The sequence below is a fragment of the Enhydra lutris genome, unplaced genomic scaffold, assembly GCF_002288905.1.
Source record: "Enhydra lutris kenyoni isolate GAN:26980312 unplaced genomic scaffold, ASM228890v2 scaffoldscaffold13, whole genome shotgun sequence".
In the NCBI taxonomy this organism is placed as follows: Eukaryota; Metazoa; Chordata; class Mammalia; order Carnivora; family Mustelidae; genus Enhydra; species Enhydra lutris.
Genome location: NW_019154097.1, coordinates 18418581 through 18437651, shown reverse-complemented (window position 1 = coordinate 18437651; position 19071 = coordinate 18418581). Strand labels below are relative to the sequence as shown.

The window sequence follows — 19071 nt, the reverse complement described above, 5'->3', positions numbered from 1 at the left end:
TGTAATCTTCAATGATTCATTATTTATTTGAAAGAGAGAGCAAGAGAGAGAAAGCATGAACTGGTGAGAGGAGGGGCAGAGGAGGAGGGACAAGCAGACTCCCTGATGAGGAGGGAGGGCTCAGTCCCAGGACCCTGGGATCGGTGACCTGAACCCAAGGTGCAAATGCTTTACTGATTGAGCCACCCAGGTGTGCCAAGATTTTCTTTTTCTTTTTTTTTTTTTTTAAGATTTTATTTTTAAGTAATCTCTACACCATTGGTGGGGTTTGAACTCACAACCCTGACAAGAGTTGCTTGTTCTACTGACTGAGCCATCCAGGTGCCCCTCAAGATTTTCATTTTTAACCTAAATGTTCTGCAGGGAGCATTTGCTCCCTTCATTTTTTAAAATAGTTCCTTAGTCTTCTGGTGTATTTATACTAGACCTTCAGGTCTTAGAGCTGTCATCAGATTTCATCGCTTGGACCACTCTGATTGATTGGCAATGGCTCCTTGGAGATCTGCCCTGAGAGGGATTCTGAGGCCCAATTTAGGTTCACTGGACAAAGAGTCTCTTTAAGAACATCTGTTACGTTTGCGGGAAGAGCCAGGTCATTCTCATCAGGTATTTGACAGGCCTGTTGTTAACCCTGCCTTGCTGAATACATGTGTATTTGATCCTGTCGCCGTCCTATTTAAAACTCCTCTGTGGCCTTCCGGTACCCTTAGGAAAGCAAGGGATAATAAAAGGCCCTTCATAAGTTGGTTTCTGTTGACTTATTTAGCTTCCTCCCTCTCATCATTCCTTTGGCAAATACTAAGTGCTTTCTACTGTATGTGCCAGGTGTTAGGGACACGCTAGTGAATGAAAGAAACATCTAGCTGGGGAGACTGGCATTAAACAATGAGGCAGATAGCATCCAATTATAAATTGTAGTAAGTGCCAAGATAGAAAGGGATTCTATGGGAGAATATATTTGAGGACTTGATTTAAACTGAATGTGGGGCTTAGGGAAGGCCTCTGTGGTGTGTAGGGAGTAGCCAGACAGAAAGATGGGGAGATCATATAAGACACAGCAGGTTGTGCAGATGTTCTCAGCTGCAACAGCTTGGGGTGACTTCACGGAGCTGAGGACCACCCAGTGCACCCAGTGATAGGAGGGATAGGAGGTCGGGCATTGGGCAGAGGAAACAGGACTCCAGTGGGCAGCAGTTTGAAAGCTCGTGTATACATAATTTTGATACGTGAAATTCTGTGATTGATGAAAACTTGTATTGATTTTCAGTTGTGTGATTTTTGCAGGCTATCCTGCAAGGTAGCTGGTAATTTATGGGTAAATTGAGGGAAAGAAAAAAGTTTTGGATTTCTAGTGACATATCATTAGAGTACATTTGCTATTTTAAGGAGAACAAGGTTTGTTAGATAGAATTCTACTTTATAGCCAAATTTATTTTTTTTAAATTTTTATTTATTTATTTATTTATTTGACAGATAGAGATCACAAGCAGGCAGAGAGGCAGGCAGAGAGGGAGGAAGCAGGCTCCCTGCCAAGCAGAGAGCCCAATGTGGGGCTCCATCCCAGGACCCTGAGAGCATGACCTGAGCCGAAGGCAGAGGCTTTAACCCACTGAGCCACCCAGGCGCCCTATAGCCAACTTTAAATGTAGAATTAGAATTAGCTAGAATAGCTAGAAATTATTAAGACTGACCGTACCATTTACTGACGAGTTTGGATTGGAACTCGCACAGGTAGCTGTGTGAACTAGTATGACCCTTTTGGAAAACTGTTTAGAAATACTCTAAAGCTTCTTGCATGCATGTTCCATGACTCATATCCCGTCCTGAGTTTATATAGAACAGAAATCTGTATATATGTACACTAAAGGTATATCTGAGAATATTTATAGCAGTATTCGTAATAGCCCAAACTGGGAGTCATCTCATGTCCATCAGTAGGAGAGTGGAGAGACTGTGGTATCTCCTTACTAGGGCCGTGAAAGCGAGCACTTGCTATGAGCGACAGCATGGCTGAGTCTCAGATACGATGTTGAATAAAACCTTCAGACACATGAGTTCACCTTATGTGTTCCATTTACAGAAATTTAAAAATAGTGTTTGAGGGATGCCTGGGTATTTCAGTGGGTCAAACGTCTGCCTTCGGCTCAGCTCATGATCCCAGGGTCCTGGGATGAAGCCCTGCATGGGTTGCGGGGAATCCCTGCTCAGCGGGGAGTCTATTCCTCCTTCTTCCCCTGCCCCTTCCCCAGCTTGTGCTCTCTCTTGTTCACACTTTATCTCTCAAATAAATAAAATTTAAAAAAAAATAATGGTGTTTGAAGTCAGGATAGTGGTAACTTTTGGGGGAAGGGTGGGTAGTGAGCAGAGGAGCATGGGGTACAGATAGGGCTTTTGTGGTTCTAGTGTGTTTATTTTATCAAAATTTATTGGGCCGTGCACTCTCAATTGTACACTTTAGTTATGTGTTACAGTTCAATTAAAAATATATTAATGAATAAATGAATATAAATGCATGAGTAGTAAGAACTGGTATAGACAAGATACTATAAACCTGAGGCTGGTGATCCTATAGGTTTACTGATAGGTTAACAGTTACCTAGTTGTCCACGGAAGGTCGGTTCAGTTGATTTTTAAATTTTTTTTATTTTTATGGGTTTATAGAGGGTTTCAGAGAGTGGATAACCGAACTTAGGAAATTAATATTTAATATGATTATATTTTTAGAAGAATTAAGTCATTTATTTAAAATAAAAAAAATTACCATGAAAAGAAAGTATGTGATTATGGGCATGATTGTCACTAATGATTTCCCATAGAGTCCTTCCAGGACTCAGCCTAAATTAGATTGTTAGAAGAGGGCTGTTTCTTTTCTTTCTTTCTTTTTTTTTTTAAAGATTTTATTTATTCATTTGACAGACAGAGATCACAAGTAGGCAGAGAGGCAGGCAGAGAGTTGGGGGGGAAGCAGGCTCCCTGCTGAGCAGGGTGCCCAATGCAGGGCTCAATCCCAGGACCCTGAGATCACGACCTGAGCTGAAGGCAGAGACCCAACCTACTGAGCCAGCCAGGCGCCCCTGAAGAGGGCTGTTTCTTGAGCCTGGTTCCTCCTGATTCTTTTCCCTTTCGGCTGTATCTTAGGTCTGGAGTCAGGAAGTTGAGTATGTATGGTAATGCAAGTTTCTAGGTCTCTGTGAGGTATCAGTGGTTCCAAGGCTGTCTTGCGGTGACAGACACTTCAGATGAACTGAGCTCAACTGTCAGAGTCAGAAAGATTAAAAGGACGGGCTCTGGAATTAGATTGTGCCACCTGGTGGCTCTGTGTCTTTGGACAGGTTACTTCAGTCCCCTGAGCATCTGCTTTCTCACCTTTGAAACAGAAATGATAGTATCATCTCTCTGGTTGTTTTAAGAATCCAATAGGAAGGGACGCCTGGGTGGCTCAGTTGGTTGGGCAGCTGCCTTCGGCTCAGGTCATGATCCCGGCGTCCTGGGATCGAGTCCCACATCGGGCTCCTTGCTCGTCAGGGAGCCTGCTTCTCCCTCTGCCTCTGCCTGCCATTCTGTCTGCCTGTGCTTGCTCTCTCTCCCTCTCTCTCTCTGACAAATAAATAAATAAAATCTTTAAAAAAAAAAAAAAAGAATCCAATAGGAAATGCAGAGTGCTATGCAGAAGTGTGTTCTGTACAGAAACTGTTGGATGAATGTCACCTATTTCATTATTATTCAGTAAACAGACATAGATTATAGATTTGTTGTTACTTTTAAAATTCACATTGCATTATTGCTTTAGATTCATTTGGGTTTCGTTGTTGCCAGGAATAGTCCTACAACTCTCGTTATTTGTTTATTTATATACATATTTTTAAGATTTTATTTATTTATTTGACAGACAGAGATCACAAATAGGCAGAGAGGCAGGCAGAGAGAGAGAGAGGAGGAAGCAGGCTCCCTGCTGAGCAGAGAGCCCGCTGCGGGGCTTGATCCTAGGGCTTTAACCCACTGAGCCACCCAGGGCCTCCTCATTAATTATTTTTATTAAAGATTTATTTATTTATGTATTAGAGAGTGTGAGTGCATCCGAGTGGAGGGAGGGGCAAAAGGGAAGGTACAAGCAGATGCTGTGCAGAGCACAGAGCCCCACACAGGGCTTGATCCTAGTATCCTGAGATCATGACCTGGGCTGAAATCAAGAGTCGGAAGCTTAAATGACTGACTCACCCAGGTGCCCCACTATAACTCTCTTTAATACTTGCTTTGAGGCTAGAACACACATTACAGAAATGATGGAGAATAGTGTAGGCCTGGCCCTGAGGAACAGATAACTTAAATCCTTGAGTCTTTCTCAGGGAAGGCTTTCTAAAAATGTTATTTTTCTTTTCTTTTCCTTTTTTCCTTTTTTAAAAGATTTTATTTATTTGACAGAGAGAGACACAGTGAGAGAGGGAACACAAGCATGGGTAGTAGGAGAGATGCGGGGCTTGATCTCAGTACCCTGGGATCATGATGGCAGATGGTTAACTGAGCCACCCAGGCACCCCTGAAGTTTTTATTTACTTATTTGAGGTAGAATGAGAGAGAGAGAGCACCAGCAGGGAGGAGGGTCAGAAGGAGAGGGAGAAGCAGGCTTCCCGCTGAGCAAGGAGCCCTTTGTGGGGCTTTATCCCAGGACTCCAGGATCACGACCTGAGCTGAAGGCAGACACTTAACTTACTGAGCCACCCAGGTGCCCCTAAAAATGTTATTTTTCAATGCTCACTTTCTTACTTCACCTCTCGTAGCAAGATCATCTCACTCTTAGAGTAAGATGGGGCCATTTGACATAAGCCCGTGGATTTTGCTTTCTACCCACAGGAATTATTGACTTGAGAGTCTCTCTTCTCTCTTTTCCCACTTGAAGGAGAGGAAGCTCATTGTTACTTAAAGCTCTTTAGTAGAATCAGATGACCTTCAGATTACAGTAAAAATTCTCCAGCATTTTACCTGAGCCCTTTTATAATCTGGGCTTTGCTTTTATCTCTTATCACTCTGTGTGTCAGTCACATGCTGTGTGTTATATTTTTTTAGACCTCATTCCTTCTTATGACTGATTCTTTGCTTGGAAATTCATCTCGTAGTCAGGATTTAGTGTTCTGTCACTTCCTCCCTAAGTCCTCCTTGATCTGGCAGAATCTTTTCTGGAAACCCACTGTATCTTGTCTGTTTCTCGTGTTGTCATGTTCCTGGTGTGTCTTAGTCCATTTGGGCTGCTGTAACAGAAGGCCTCAGACTGGGTCCTTGAATAGACTTTTATTTCTCACCATTCCAGAGGCTGAGAGTCTGAGGTCAGGGTGCCAACACGTCGGGTTCCTTGTGGAGGGACCTTCCTGGTCGACAGAGGGCAGCCTCCTTGCTGCATCCTCATGAGGGGAAGAGAACCAGGACTCGGATCCCTTCATCCCCTTTTAGGACACCCAGTCTCATCGTGGGGGCCCCACTGCCGTGACACTAGGCAAACCTAAGTACCTCCTAAAACCATCAAACTAGGGATTAGGGCTTCAACAGATGAGTCTTAGGGAGATACATTCCACTCGTGGCATGGTTCACAAAGGTTCTGAGGCTGTGCCTCAGTATAGGCTCATATGGGATCCCAGCTTTGGGGGGACACAGCATTTTAGCACAAGACTCTAATATTGTAATTCCCTTTCTGGGATATCACATTTATGTCCTTGAAGAGAACGAGGTAGCTACTATTCATCAACCTAAGTAATGGCTGAGAAATGACTTTGTTTTAAAGATATCAATAATTTCGGGGTGCCCGGGTGGCTCAGTGGGTTAAAGCCTCTGCCTTCGGCTCAGGTCATGATCCCAGGGTCCTGGGATCGAGCCCCACATCGGGTTCTCTCCTCAGCAGGGAGCCTGCTTCCTCCTCTCTCTCTGCTTGCCTCTCTGCCTACTTGTGATTTCTGTCAAATAAATAAATAAAATCTTTAAAAAAAAAAAGGTATCAATAATTTCAGTTCATCTGTCTCTGTGTTTAGGTAATGGAACTGCTGGTCCATCTGAATAAGCGTATAAAAAGCCGCCCCAAAATACAGCTCCCGGTGGAGACCCTGTTGGTTCAATACCAGGACCCTGCTGCAGTCTCCTTTGTCACAGTGAGTGTTCTCTTGGGATATGTGCGACTTAGAGGGAGTTTTCTCTCCTAACATTTATTAGATGTCATCAATATATGGGCAAGTTTAGAATTTCACCTTAGACTAATTCTAAAGGAAACAGAAGGTGTTTTTCTTCAAATGACTGTTTTTTCCACTGAAGTGGTAGAAGCAGGATAAGGCATGGTTATTTACATTGGGCAAAAGGAAGACTGGTGAAATGACTACTTAGGTTTGCTGATATAAAGGAGTGATTTGATTCTTCGTGAAAGGTTATACGAAGCCAGTCTGAACAGAGAGAAGAAAGGGGTATGCAATATGGGCATGAAGAAACAATAATACAAGAGGCAAAAGAAAGGATAAATGGCAAGGATAGGAAGCTGAGTTTTTAAAAAATTCTGTTTCTAATACATTCAGAAAGGTATCCTTTTTACAAGTGAAGTAACGGAGCCTGGTAAGAAATGTTCCTGTTAAATTGTCATTTTCATGAAATGTAGATGTATTAAAACGTGGGTGCTGCGTGATGTCAGCTGATCTTTTTGTGGCCCTGTTGTTCCTCTCATCGAGGCAGAATCTGTTGAGGCTTACCTGACATCTGGATTCCAAACCTTTGGAGCCACCTACTGGGTCAGATATCTTTTCTGTGGCTGCTCTGGACATACAGCTTCATTACAGATGCTCCTTTCTTCCAGCAAATAGAAACATTGTGTGCCAGGAAAAGTACCAAATAGAATGTCTTCCAGAGAATACCCTCGTGAAGCCTATTCTAAAGGGAAGAATCCTTTGGAAAAGCAGATCTTTATCTTCTGCATAGATCCAGATATGCATTCATGAGTTTGCTTAAAGTCAAGCATTCGTATGGATTCCAGTGGTGGTGTCATGCCCACAGCACTCGGTTTCCCTTGGTTCGTCATCCCTTGGGCAGTTCCTGGAATGAGGAACCAGAGTGCTGCCCCGTACTAAGGCGGTTGTAGTAATCAGTTGGGAAACGGCAGCCTAGGATTTCCCGGGTGGTCTCCTCTTTGCTGGCAAGGACTGGTGCAATAGGCTGGGAGCTCTGATGCTCGTGTGTAGTATGGAGGTTCAGACAGGCCAAATGATGACTTTTTCTTTTCAGTGAAAATTGCATTTTTTTGTGCCTTTATCCCCCCCCCCAACTTTATTGAGGCATAATTGACAAAATTGTATGTATTTAAAGTGGAAAAACATGATGTTTGATATATGTATGCCTGAGTGCTTTAGATTAGGTTATGCTCTCTCACAGGAAGCACATCTCACAGCAAGCGTTTTTAAATAAGTAGGGCTGGAATTCTTCCTGAGATGTCAGAGTTTATTAAGCCATAATAAACATGTGATCAACATATGGAGAGAGAATGTGATTTCTTCGTTATAGTGTAACTCCCTAAGTTATCAACCGTGTGTTTTCATTGAAATTCTAGAGTATTTCCTTCATGCTCACTTGCTTTTCTCTCATTGTGTTAGAATTTTACTATAATTTATGTTAAGATGGGCTATCCTCGCCTCCCCGTGGAAAAACAATGTGAACTGGCCCCCACGCTCCTTACTGCCATGGAAGGGAAGCCTCAGCCACAGCAGGATAGGTATGGTCTCCTCAGTGACCTTGTCTCCCACCTGCACGACTCAATAACGACCTTTCAAACGTAGAGTCACACATTTGGTTTTGCTTGGGCTAATGTGCAAGCTTGAGTTCTTTTAGCTGACAAATGATTGAGTTTTCTGTGTTATCTCAACGTTACTGTTTCGGTAATTACCGGATTTCTTGATGTGCGCATATTGAAAGGTGTGCGGAACTAACAACATGTTTCTCAGTCTAGATGCATTTATTTTGTCAATTATTTTGAAGAGGCTAATTTCATGTGAATGCACAAAATAGTTATGAAGTGGTTTTTCTCAAAACATTTCTGTCTTGGGGGACAGGAAGTTTTAGAGCTGTTTTAAGGAATGGATCACTTGTTTATATTAATATGGGCATTGGAGGGGTGAAAAGGGTTTGGATAACACCCTCAGTTTCAGATTTGGCTCAGAGTTCTGTAGTATAGCCTGATCGTGGTGAGCATCATTGGGAAGAGTGCACAAGCTGTGGAGGGAAGGTGGAGTTAAATGATGGTTTTACTTTGCTTTTTAGAGCACTTGTATTTTTAAAAGAGAGACTACAGTACGGATCTTTGCAAATAAAGTTAATAAACAGTGCAAGCACTCTTTGAAGTTTTCATGTGTAGTGAAAGAAGGAATTACTGAAACTGTGTTACATAAGTTCACAGTGGAAATTTTCATATTCAAAATATTAGTTAAAGTGATCGGTTTTTAATTTCTTTAGATTTAGAATAACTTTATTTAAATTAACTGTAGAAAAGAAAAAAATTTATTGAAGGAACATGTTATAAGTTGAACTATACCTAAAGTTTAATAGAAAATCTCTTTTGGTAACTTTAGATACTGACTCTGAGGGCATTTTATGTACATTTTTTTTCCCGGTGTTTTTGGTGATGAGCCTGATTGGCTAAATGGCAGTCATCACTCAGTGTACCGGGTTTTCAATAACAAAGAAAGCTAGGCCAGTTCCTGGATTAGGACTTTGTAAGTTGGTGGTTTTGAAAGTGTGTGGCCCTTGCTACACTTGCCACTTCTTGTTATGTGATTTTTGTTTTGTCTGTTATTTACATGTATAAAACCCTTATTTTTAAAGTAGTTGCAATAAATGTAATTGTTTTTTCAGCTTAATGCATCTTTTAATACCAACCCTTTTTCACATGAAATACCCTGTTGAATCATCAAAATCAGCTTCTCCGTTTAATCTTGCTGAGAAACCAAAGACTGTGCAGCTGCTTTTGGACTTCATGCTCGATGTCCTTCTGATGCCTTATGGGTAGGTTCCAAAATAAAATCCCAGTGACCTTGGTATTGACTGCTTTCACTATGTGTGGTTAAATGCTATTGTAAATGATTCAGCTTTCACTTGAAAATGGATATGTCTCAGATTTTCCTTTCTGTTGCAGCCCTGACCTCTTCTAAACCCTAGCCCTACTGCTTCTTGACCTTACAGGTGGGGAGTTGCTGTTAGGATTTCAGACTCAGCCTGTCCCAGCTGAAATCAGTCTTTCCCCGTAAAAATAGTTCTTTTCTTTAATTGCTGTCAGTGCTGTGATGGCTCTGTTAGCCATGTCGGTGTACAGTTGTAAACTGCCTCCAGCTTTCCTTTTCCCTGTCGCTAATACCGGCCCCATAAAACCCCTTCTCTTCTCCTTGTCTCGTCCCGGAACCGCTCGCCCTGCTGCCTGCTGTGGGCTAGTTTCATCTCTGCTCAGCTCTCGTCATGACTTTCTCACCAGCTGTTCTTCTCCAAAACTCTCTACATTGCCAGAGGGAGTCCTGATTTCTATTTATTTGTTATTTTTGTAAAGATGATTGATTTATCAGAGAAAGAGTGCACGTGCACGGGCTCTCACTTGTGCTTGAGTGGGGAGAGGGGCAGAGAGAGGGCAGAGGAACAGACTTCTCTGGGAGGGGGGCTAGATCTCATGACCCTGAGATCATGTCCAGAGCCGAAATCAAGAGTCGGCTGCTTAAGTGACTGAGCCACATAGGCGTCCCAGGGATCCCTGATTTTTAAAATGGGATTTTAAAAATCTCCCTGATTTTTGATCTTACCAGATCTTTAAAATCCTTGGGGTATTATTTTTCACTCGTTACATACACTCATGTAGTTCATGTGCTCTTATATCCTTGCCTTTCATGTTTTAAGAGAGTTCTCTGTTGAGAATGCCTGCCCATCAGAAAAGAAGGGAAGAAAGAAAGAAAACAACAGCCAAAACAGCTGCTTTGAAAAAGCATCTCAAACTAACTTAGATGTCAGCTGTGTGTGTCTCTGACATAAATTTCTTGCCCTGGGCAGAGAACACTGTTTTCTGGGTTCTTATTACACTAACCATCCGTCTTCATTGCTGCTTTGTGTTTTTATCATACTCCTGACATGTCCGTCTTCCCTAATAGATTGGGGACTCCTTGAAGTCAAGAGCTGTTTTATCTAGCTCTGATCCCTTGCGCCAGTGGCTCCGGTTATGATCTGTCTCCTTCTAGGCTACCTCTTTTCTAGGTTGTCTTGCTGCCAGAGATATTTATCTAAAATGCTGCTTTCGTTATGTTTCTTCCCTGATCGAAAGTGTAATATGTTCTATCATCTTAGCATGTGCAGCCTCCTGTCCTCTGTCCCCCTCATCCAGACACAAGAGGACAATTTCTTACCTTTCTGGTTTGTTCCCCTCCTACCTCTCTAGTTTGGTGGCTTTATTTTCCAGACCTTGAAATGTTTCTGCTATCTCTACCTGTTCACTTCTAGTACGTGTCCTGTCATTTCTTATTTCTCAGTGGTTTCTTTGTCGTGTGATAACATGTCGAATGCTGGCATACGTTATTGTGTTAACCTGCTCCAGATGGCAGAGACTCCGTCTTACACCACCTGGTATTCTTCAGTCTTGTGCTTAGAAGGTGTTTGGTGTTTTGCATCATGTTAGCTGTTCAGTAATTACTGATTGATTTACTTGCTGCCACCAGTCTTGCTTTAACTTAGAAATAAACAAAAAGCTCCTTTTTATAGTTGTTAAATTAGGAGGCAGTCAGAATTGGCAGGTGATGATGGCTTTGGTAAATAAACTTGGAAATCCAGATTTAACTTAGGCACATAATGTCCTCAATCCAGTTTTTCTTACCAAATCCAGATTTAACTTAGGCACATAAAGTACTCAGTCCAGTTTTTCTTACCAGGGGGAATTTGCCTTATTTTTATAAAAATATTAAAGTGATTTCTTTTTTTTTTTTTTAATATTTTTTATTTATTTGTCAGAGAGAGAGAGGGAGAGCGAGCGAGCACAGGCAGACAGAATGGCAGGCAGAGGCAGAGGGAGAAGCAGGCTCCTTGCTCGGCAGGGAGCCTGATGTGGGACTCGATCCCAGGACGCTGGGATCATGACCTGAGCCGAAGGCAGCGGCTTAACCAACTGAGCCACCCAGGCGTCCCTTAAAGTGATTTCTTAATAGTTTTCTTAATAGATGGATTTAAGATTGAATGGATATAGCATATAACTTATGTGGAATAATTTACTATGCCATCAGGATCTAAGTGTTATTTTTAATTTTTATTATAATGGGTATTTCATTTTAATATCCAGTCTGATAATTCATTAGCATAGAATTTTAGAGTTTTAAGGGACCTGAGTTAAATTTTTTTTCAAAGTTTTCATTTTGTAGATGAGAAATGCCAGTTTAACTGGATCAAAATGAATTTATCAGAAATCTTATTTTTAATCTATAGAAGCTAAAAATGAAGATAGGATGGTAAATTAATAAGTAGCTACAAAGGGCTTTGAATATACAGTGGGAGAAGCTCATCAATCTGGCTTTTCCTCTTTGAATTTTTTTTCCTTTTTGGGATGTTAATGTGCTTGTGTGATAAATGGTTTGGAGGTTTCAGTGGGTTTTCTAATGCACGGATATAAGGAGAATTAAAGGTGAATTGCAGCTTTAACAGAAATAGGGTTGACTGTAGATGTTCTGTGCTTTGGATCTAGGATATGTTTTTTTTTTTTTTTTTTTTTTTTAGCTCTTCTTACAATCAGCTAATCTTTCTATTTGTCAACCTAAAACTCAAAGTGTAGTAGGTCCAAACAGCTCTTAAAGGGTTGTTTATAGATTGAGAGCAAAATATTTGTATTCATTGTTGGTAACTGTAATAGTTCATTTGTAACTAAGCTGAACAGATGGACTCATGTTAATTTGCTAAAGATGTAAACACCCTTTTTTGGATACCTTCAGAATTTTTCTTTATGATGAAATTTTACTTTCAAGTATTCTAGAAAAAATATCTGAAAGAAAAGTATATAATTGAATGTATTATATGTGCATGTAAATGTTTATGTATGTGTTTTAATAGGGAGGTTAAATTTCTCTTTCCTTTTCAGATATGTGTTAAGTGAATCCCAGAGTCGCCAAAATTCATCTTCAGGACAGGGTTCTTCTTCAAATAGTGGGGGAAGTTCTGGCATACCACAGCCTCCCCCAGGAATGAGTTTTTATGCAGCTAAGCGAGTTATTGGTGATAACCCGTGGACTCCTGAACAGTTGGAACAGGTATCACTGCTTTGTTCATACTGGAACTTGCCCCAGTACGCTAGCCTGAGGAGGTCCCCAGAAGCACGTCTGCCATAGTTCTCATGTGCTCATTCTCTCTAATGAAATAGCTTTGCAACGGCTGATTGACCTAATGTACTCTCTTCATCGTGGCAGTTACTTGTTAAAGCCCCAGGGAAAGGGAGGAGTGGGAAGTGCTCTTCAGTGCTCTTCACTGCATACACGGTTCAAGGGTAAAATACAGCCCGCTTAGAAATGGCGTATGCTTAGCTTCTTTCATTTTCGCTTTTGATTGTAGGTTTAATAATCTAGCTGTTTTGGTGCAGTTAAAATACAATTTATCTTAGATTATTCAGCTTTTTAGGGCTGTACATTTTGTTTAAAGTGAGGAACTCCTGTACTCACATGTGACAATATGGGGGAAAAGCATGACTCCCTTTTATATTTCTTGCTGGGAATTTAAAAATTGGCATTAAGCATTTTATTCTGGATTTAAACAGGACACAGATGTTCTCTGAGCAGCTTTTAAAAAAGACTGGTGCTCTACAGAGAAGTTGCCTCACTGTGTCTGTGTCATCAGGCACCTCAGGGAAGAACAGATGAGATCAGTATGTAATTATTTTGGAATTCAAGCAACATGGGTTAGTCTTCCAATCCTTCCTTTATCTCTCCGTGGCAGTCTAAATGATCTGATATTTTTTCTTTTTGGGAATGTAAGGGACCACTGATCAAAAAAACAGTGTTCCCCAGGAGAGGGAAAAAGGCAAGCGGGGCATTGCTTCCACTTGCAAATTTATAGAATGATTTGTTCGGTGAGGGTTATGTTTGATTAGATTTGCTTCATGTTTTATAGATCTTCCTCCCCCCACCCCTTCCTCAACCATGATGTAAGTAAGAAAGAAAGGTAAATAGTATAGTAGTTACTCTTTTTTGGGTGTGAACTATTTGACAGATACTATGCTGAGCACTTTGAATACCTTGTCTCATTTAATTCTTACAGCAGCCCAAGGAAGTAGAGAAATCATTTCATTTTGTAAAAGGAAGTGAGGTTTTGAGATGTACCTTGGTCTCACTTCTAGTACTAGGCTTTGAATCTAGGCCTCTCTGAGGGCTCAAGCTCCAAGTGCTGGAGAATAATTGTTAACATTAAATTGTAATCTTGTGTTGGTAATTATTTGCTAATACTTAAGGGCCTCTCCATGTTTTTTTGTCAATTTTATAGTCTAGTGAACCTAATGAACCATTTAGTTTCAAGGATGAAATAAAATTTTGTTTTTATTTAAATAAAAATGGCTTTTATTTTTTCTAATGACAAAATTATGATAATGTAAAGATTCAAGCATACAGAATATTATAAAGAGAAGTTAAAAATTACCTGGAATCCTGCCACCCTAGTTTGTCATTCATCCATAGCCTACTCCGTGTGTGTGTGTTTGTGTGTATATATATATAAGTACAATTTTACAAATACATTTTTACATATTGTATGTTACATTTACATACATTTACATATACACAGTATTTTTGGTTTGCTTTTTTCATTTAAAAATATATAAATTTAAAAAAAAAGTCATCTTTTTAAATGTTTATGTAAAATTATGTGTAAACCACACAAGATTTTACCTAGTCTTCTAATGATGGGCATTAGTACTGTTTTCGGTTTTCTTTGCACATTTTTTTGTTTATATCTTCATGTAGTTAGTTTCCATAACTGTTCTTCTGTAGCTTAAGTAAATACTTGAGTTCTTTCTCTTGTAGCTCTTGCCACAGTAAGTTGTATTGAACAAGGGGGGGGAGGCAAGCATTTTATGATCTGTTTATATACTTTTTAAAATTGCATCTGTTGTTTAATAATTATAAGCTCTCTCGATCAAGATTCATATGCATGAGAACTAGTATGTAACTGATTTCTAAAGGTAAAGATAGTTTTCAGGTACATTTGTCCTAAATAGAATTCTTTGTTGTGAAATTCATAGCTCCTTCAGATTAATTAGAATCCCTCTTCAGTCTGTGTTTCATTTTAGCCATTCATTTAGACTGAATACTGTTCAGTTAAAATTTCACTTGCCTTGACTTAGAGTGTGTTTGAAACCCTATTGTTTTCAGTCTGTAAGAATATTGAGGACAGAATGAATATGTTAACAACAGAGTGGAACTCTATGGAATGTGTTTTAGTTCTTTTTGAACTGTCAAAACAATCCATGGAGCCCTCTATTCATAATGTACCACTCTCTTACCTGCAGGCTCCAAATTTGGACTTCAGTTCAAGGCTTTATCATTCTAGAGAGACTGTAACCTAAGTAGGAAGGCTGTGTATCGTAATGGTCTTCGAGTTGGAGAAACTTGGGTTTGAATCTTGTTTTCATCACTTACTATGTGTCTTAACCTCTTAAGCCTCGCCTCAGTTTCCTCTCCTCATCAGAAAAATGGACTGTTACTTATGTCATAAATTGTGAGGGTTAAATGAATCAATGAATATATGTTATATACAGTTCCCTGGCACATTGTAAGCCTGAACAGGAGCTGCTACTGTTGTTACTATTAATTTCTGGTTGGTGGTGTTTGTCTCATTGATCACTGTTTCTCCCTCCCTTCATTTATCTGCAGTGCAAATTGGGTATAGTGAAGTTCATAGAAGCTGAACAGGTGCCTGAACTTGAAGCTGTTCTCCACCTGGTGATTGCTTCTAGTGACACACGCCACAGTGTGGCGACAGCAGCGGACCTAGAATTAAAAAGCAAGCAAAGGTAAACTACCTCCCTTTTCCCCTTTAAAAAATGAAAAGAGGCCATATTTCTAGAAGCTCATGTTTATTCTTTCAGGGTTTTCTGTAATGAGACGTTCAGTTTAGGCGGTTATGAAATACTGAAATATACCTAAGCTGTAATAAAGACAGTTTGCTTAGGAGTGGGATTCTGTATAAGACAAAAGAAGTAAAGCTGTTTGGAAAAGCAGTTTAAAACTGGAATGTATTAGAGATATTACCATGAGAAGTGAGACCTTTGTTGTCTCGGTAAATGCACTTTACATATGTTAAGAAGAATGTCAAAGCCCAGAAGCTATTCATTTTTGATTCTTTCTCGTGTCAAAACATTTACGATTGCTTTTTAATAAAGGACATGTAGGTGTTATGATTAATACTGTAAAAAACAGGTCCCTTGTAGAGAGGTGCTAAATAACGATGAAAAGATATGCTGAATAAATCTTAATTCACACAGGAGAAAACATGAATAGTAATAGGCTCAGAGAAAATGTTTTGTGTGAGAAATCAGTGCAAAATGAAACACTCATGTACCAGTTTGTAACCATTGGTAAATAAAATTGTGTAACAGTTGAAACTCCATTTAAGTTTCTGTTGAAACTGCTGTTTCTACGTTCTGTTGATTGGCATTATAAACTGAAATAATTTTTGGAAAGCACTTTGCAGTATGTAATGAATCATAAAAATATTTATAATCTTTTATGTAAATCTTCTGGGAATTTATCCTAAGAGAGTCATTCAAAAGAAGAAAAAGGTTATATTTAGAAAAATGTTATAGATTTGCTCATTATACCATTTCCTGTAATTTTAAGAAAAATGGAAACAAATTCAAATTTCCACTGTAGGGAAGTAGTTAAGTAAATTAACTGTGTCTCTATATGGAATATTACATATCTCCCAAAATAATTATGAAAGTTATAAAGCAATGTGTAAATTGTCCCCAAATAATGGCAAATGAATCCAGCAGAATAAAAATGTGTACTGATGTAAAACTGGAGATGTGGGAAGACTTAAAAACAACACAAGAAATTGAAGAGTTGTGTTTTTCATTTTTTTAATGTTTAATGTAATAACACGCTAAAAGGCAGCGGAGTGCATATATTGTAGTTTTTCCCCTTCAAAGAAACCGATATAAGTAGGTATAACCGAGTGAGGAAGGTAACTTTGTAGTCCCCTAGAGGGCAGGTGAGGCAGCCCAGGGGAGGAGCATGATGTCTGGGGGTTAATTCTGGTCACGCCTATCACTGATGGAGTGCGCCAAGACTCCTGTAGCCTGCCAGGCCTTGAACTCTGAGGAATAAGAAAGCTGGACTAGATTTCACTTAAACACCCTGCCCCAAGTCTAAAATTCCTTCTTGCTGCTTATAACTGTGTCCTCCTGGTATCATTTTCAAAGAATTTCTTTGGTTTTGAAGTATCAAAAAATCTTTCTTGAAAACTTCCCATTGTGTTTGAGCTGCCCTCATTCTTTACAGCATGTAGTGGATCGGATTGTTAGAAATATAAATGTGGTGCTGAAGTATTTTAATTCGTTTGGATTTTGTCTGGTAAAACAAACGTGTACTTTTTCATAAGAGGAGTTTAACATTTTTAAGAGGTAAAAAGGAAGCTGAGAACCATATGTAGTTATTTTCTCATTTTGCTAAAATAAAAATCCTGAAGTGTCTAAGTGATGCATCTCTCTTTCGATCTTTTTTTTTTTTTTTTAACCTGCCTACCTGCTGTACCATCTACCTGTTTTACATGCATAAGAAAGAGCTGTAGAAAAAGATACACCCAAGTTACTGGTTACTGAAAAGGAATAGAGAGGGATATGGTATACAGATTATAAATTTCTATACATTTCTGAATTTTCACAACAAACGTAATCGAACTAGAAAGATGGCAAGGGTTTTGAAAAAATAGAGCAAACAGTGAAAATTATCCTTATTAGTTTTTAGTTTGTTTTTACTGTTAAGTTTTACTAAAGTGTCTTTGTGTTGTCAAAAAACTCTACACCTGACGTATTTATGGAAGGGAAGCAAAGGTGGAGCTTGAGGATTAGTTAGTAGCAGTCATCTGAGGAGAGTGTAGGTGAGTGCAGACTACAGTAGAATGGTGGAACATCTTCCAGGAGAGGGGCCTTGTGGCTTTCAGAGGAAGAGGCAGATGGATGAACTGTGAAAGTAGAGATGGATGAGAAAACCTGTCAGAGGAGCTTCTGGAATGATGTTTGCACAGACAGAGTGTAGCTTGGAAGCAGAAGCAACGTCAGAAGGCAGAGAGAAGGTAGTGTGGCACATCTCACTGGTCAGGTCGAGCCAGGCTTGCAGTACTGCTAGGTTTGTAATGTGACTGGGAGGGGCTGCCGCGGAGGGTGGGAGCTATTCCCTAATCCTAATTCACCTGACGACAGGACCTAAGTAGGGGCAAGCCTCCAGGACTAACGGCAGCAGGACTGCTGTGTAGAATTAGGTGAGGAAACTGCAAATACGTGTTGGCTGAGAAGGAAGAGAGAGAGGCTGGGGATCATAGTGACACAGTGTAAGTTAAATGAGATGGGCTGCCAGCTTCTTAAAGTTGAGGCTTTAATGGATAGATTTTTTTTTTTTTTTTTGGTCACTTTCCTTATCACTTTCGGGTTTCCAGGTAAATTCAACAGAGGAGTGACGCTTGCCTCAGTTCTCTTTGAACAAGTGTCCTATAGCTGTGCTCTGTCCAAACTGCTCCCTGGCTTTGGCCTTGAGCGTGAAATACAGTCCATTTTTCTTGTGTGGGTGTCCAGTTGGGCCATGGGTGTAATGACCTATTGAATCAGGGTGGGATAAGCGACTTCCTGTATTTCTGTCATAAAAACTAAGGTTGGTCTGAATTAATCCCTTTCCTTCTCTTCTACAATGTTAGTTGCTCAGTTCATTTGTGTATTTCTAACGTTTTCCTTTGGTAACAAATATTGGGGCTGTGTATTGTTTGAAATCATTGAAGTGGGACAAAACAAATAATTTTAACAAGCTGTGTTGAAACCTTCTGTAGCTTGATTGACTGGAATAATCCTGCCATCATTAATAAGATGTACAAGGTATACCTTGGAGATATACCACTGAAGACAAAAGAGGTAAGTTGCTTTGGTTTATTCTCACATCATCATAAAAAGCATTTGGTTGACATGAGTCAACCAAATATATTGAGTTTGATATATTTGAACTTTTTCTCCTAGTTATTTTGATTTATGCTGTACCTAGACTGTAGGAAATACTAGTTTTAAGCCATGTTGTCTGGGTGGATTAAAGTCTGGTAACCAGTTTATTTGAGCTGGTGGTTTCAATTCCTGTACTTAAATGATGATACACTGTCTAGATTAGGGATCCACACACTTTTACTGCAAGTTTTTAGGCTTTGCTGGCCATGTGGTTCTGCGGCAGCAACCATTCAGCTCTGCCCGAACATGAAGGCAGCCGTAGGCAACACATGAGGAGTGTGGCCAGATGCCACTGTAGCTTCATGGTTACTGAAATAGGCATTTCATATATTACTCACATATTCTGAAATACTATTCTTTTGATTTTTAAAAAAATCATTTGAAAACATAAACCCTATTCTTAACTCATAGGCTTTATCAAGACAGATCGGCCCATTGGGCGGTTTGTTGACCTCTGGTCTAAAATCTAGGACAGTAGGTGGGTTCTTCTGAAGCCTCTGAGTAAGGTGTTTGCTTAATAAGTTAAATTCTGTTTAGTTCACTGTATTTAAAAGTGTGTCCACATTCAAATCCAGACATACAAGGGTTATATGTTTGCTTGCTTGCTTTTTCAACTGTAAATAATTGTTTTAAGAATCATAATCTCCCTCCTCCCCATCATACTATTTCCAATTAGATTAAATTGAGTGTGATGTGGCAGAAAGAGCAGTGAATTGGGAATTGGGAGCCTCCCCTTGGATTCTAGTCCTTGAGTGGCTACACATCATTGTACTAGGGAGGAGAGATTTGGCTAATCACAGAACTTTTCTTGGCCTCATGTTCTTTGTGGAGAAAACAAGAGTTCGATTAGATCAGTG

General features: G+C 39.8%; 1 protein-coding gene across 3 annotated transcripts in view; it reads left to right on the top strand.

Moving 5' to 3' along the window:
• LOC111145668 (KIAA0368 ortholog) overlaps positions 1–19071 on the top strand; it is a 96588-nt gene that overhangs the window by 24938 nt on the left and 52579 nt on the right. For all 3 annotated transcript variants that reach the window (XM_022500753.1, XM_022500752.1, XM_022500754.1), the window contains 6 exons: positions 6018–6134; positions 7614–7732; positions 8869–9018; positions 12107–12275; positions 14883–15022; positions 18049–18130. In XM_022500753.1, coding sequence (XP_022356461.1) covers positions 6018–6134; positions 7614–7732; positions 8869–9018; positions 12107–12275; positions 14883–15022; positions 18049–18130 — 777 coding nt within the window. The remainder of the gene's footprint in view (positions 1–6017; positions 6135–7613; positions 7733–8868; positions 9019–12106; positions 12276–14882; positions 15023–18048; positions 18131–19071) is intronic.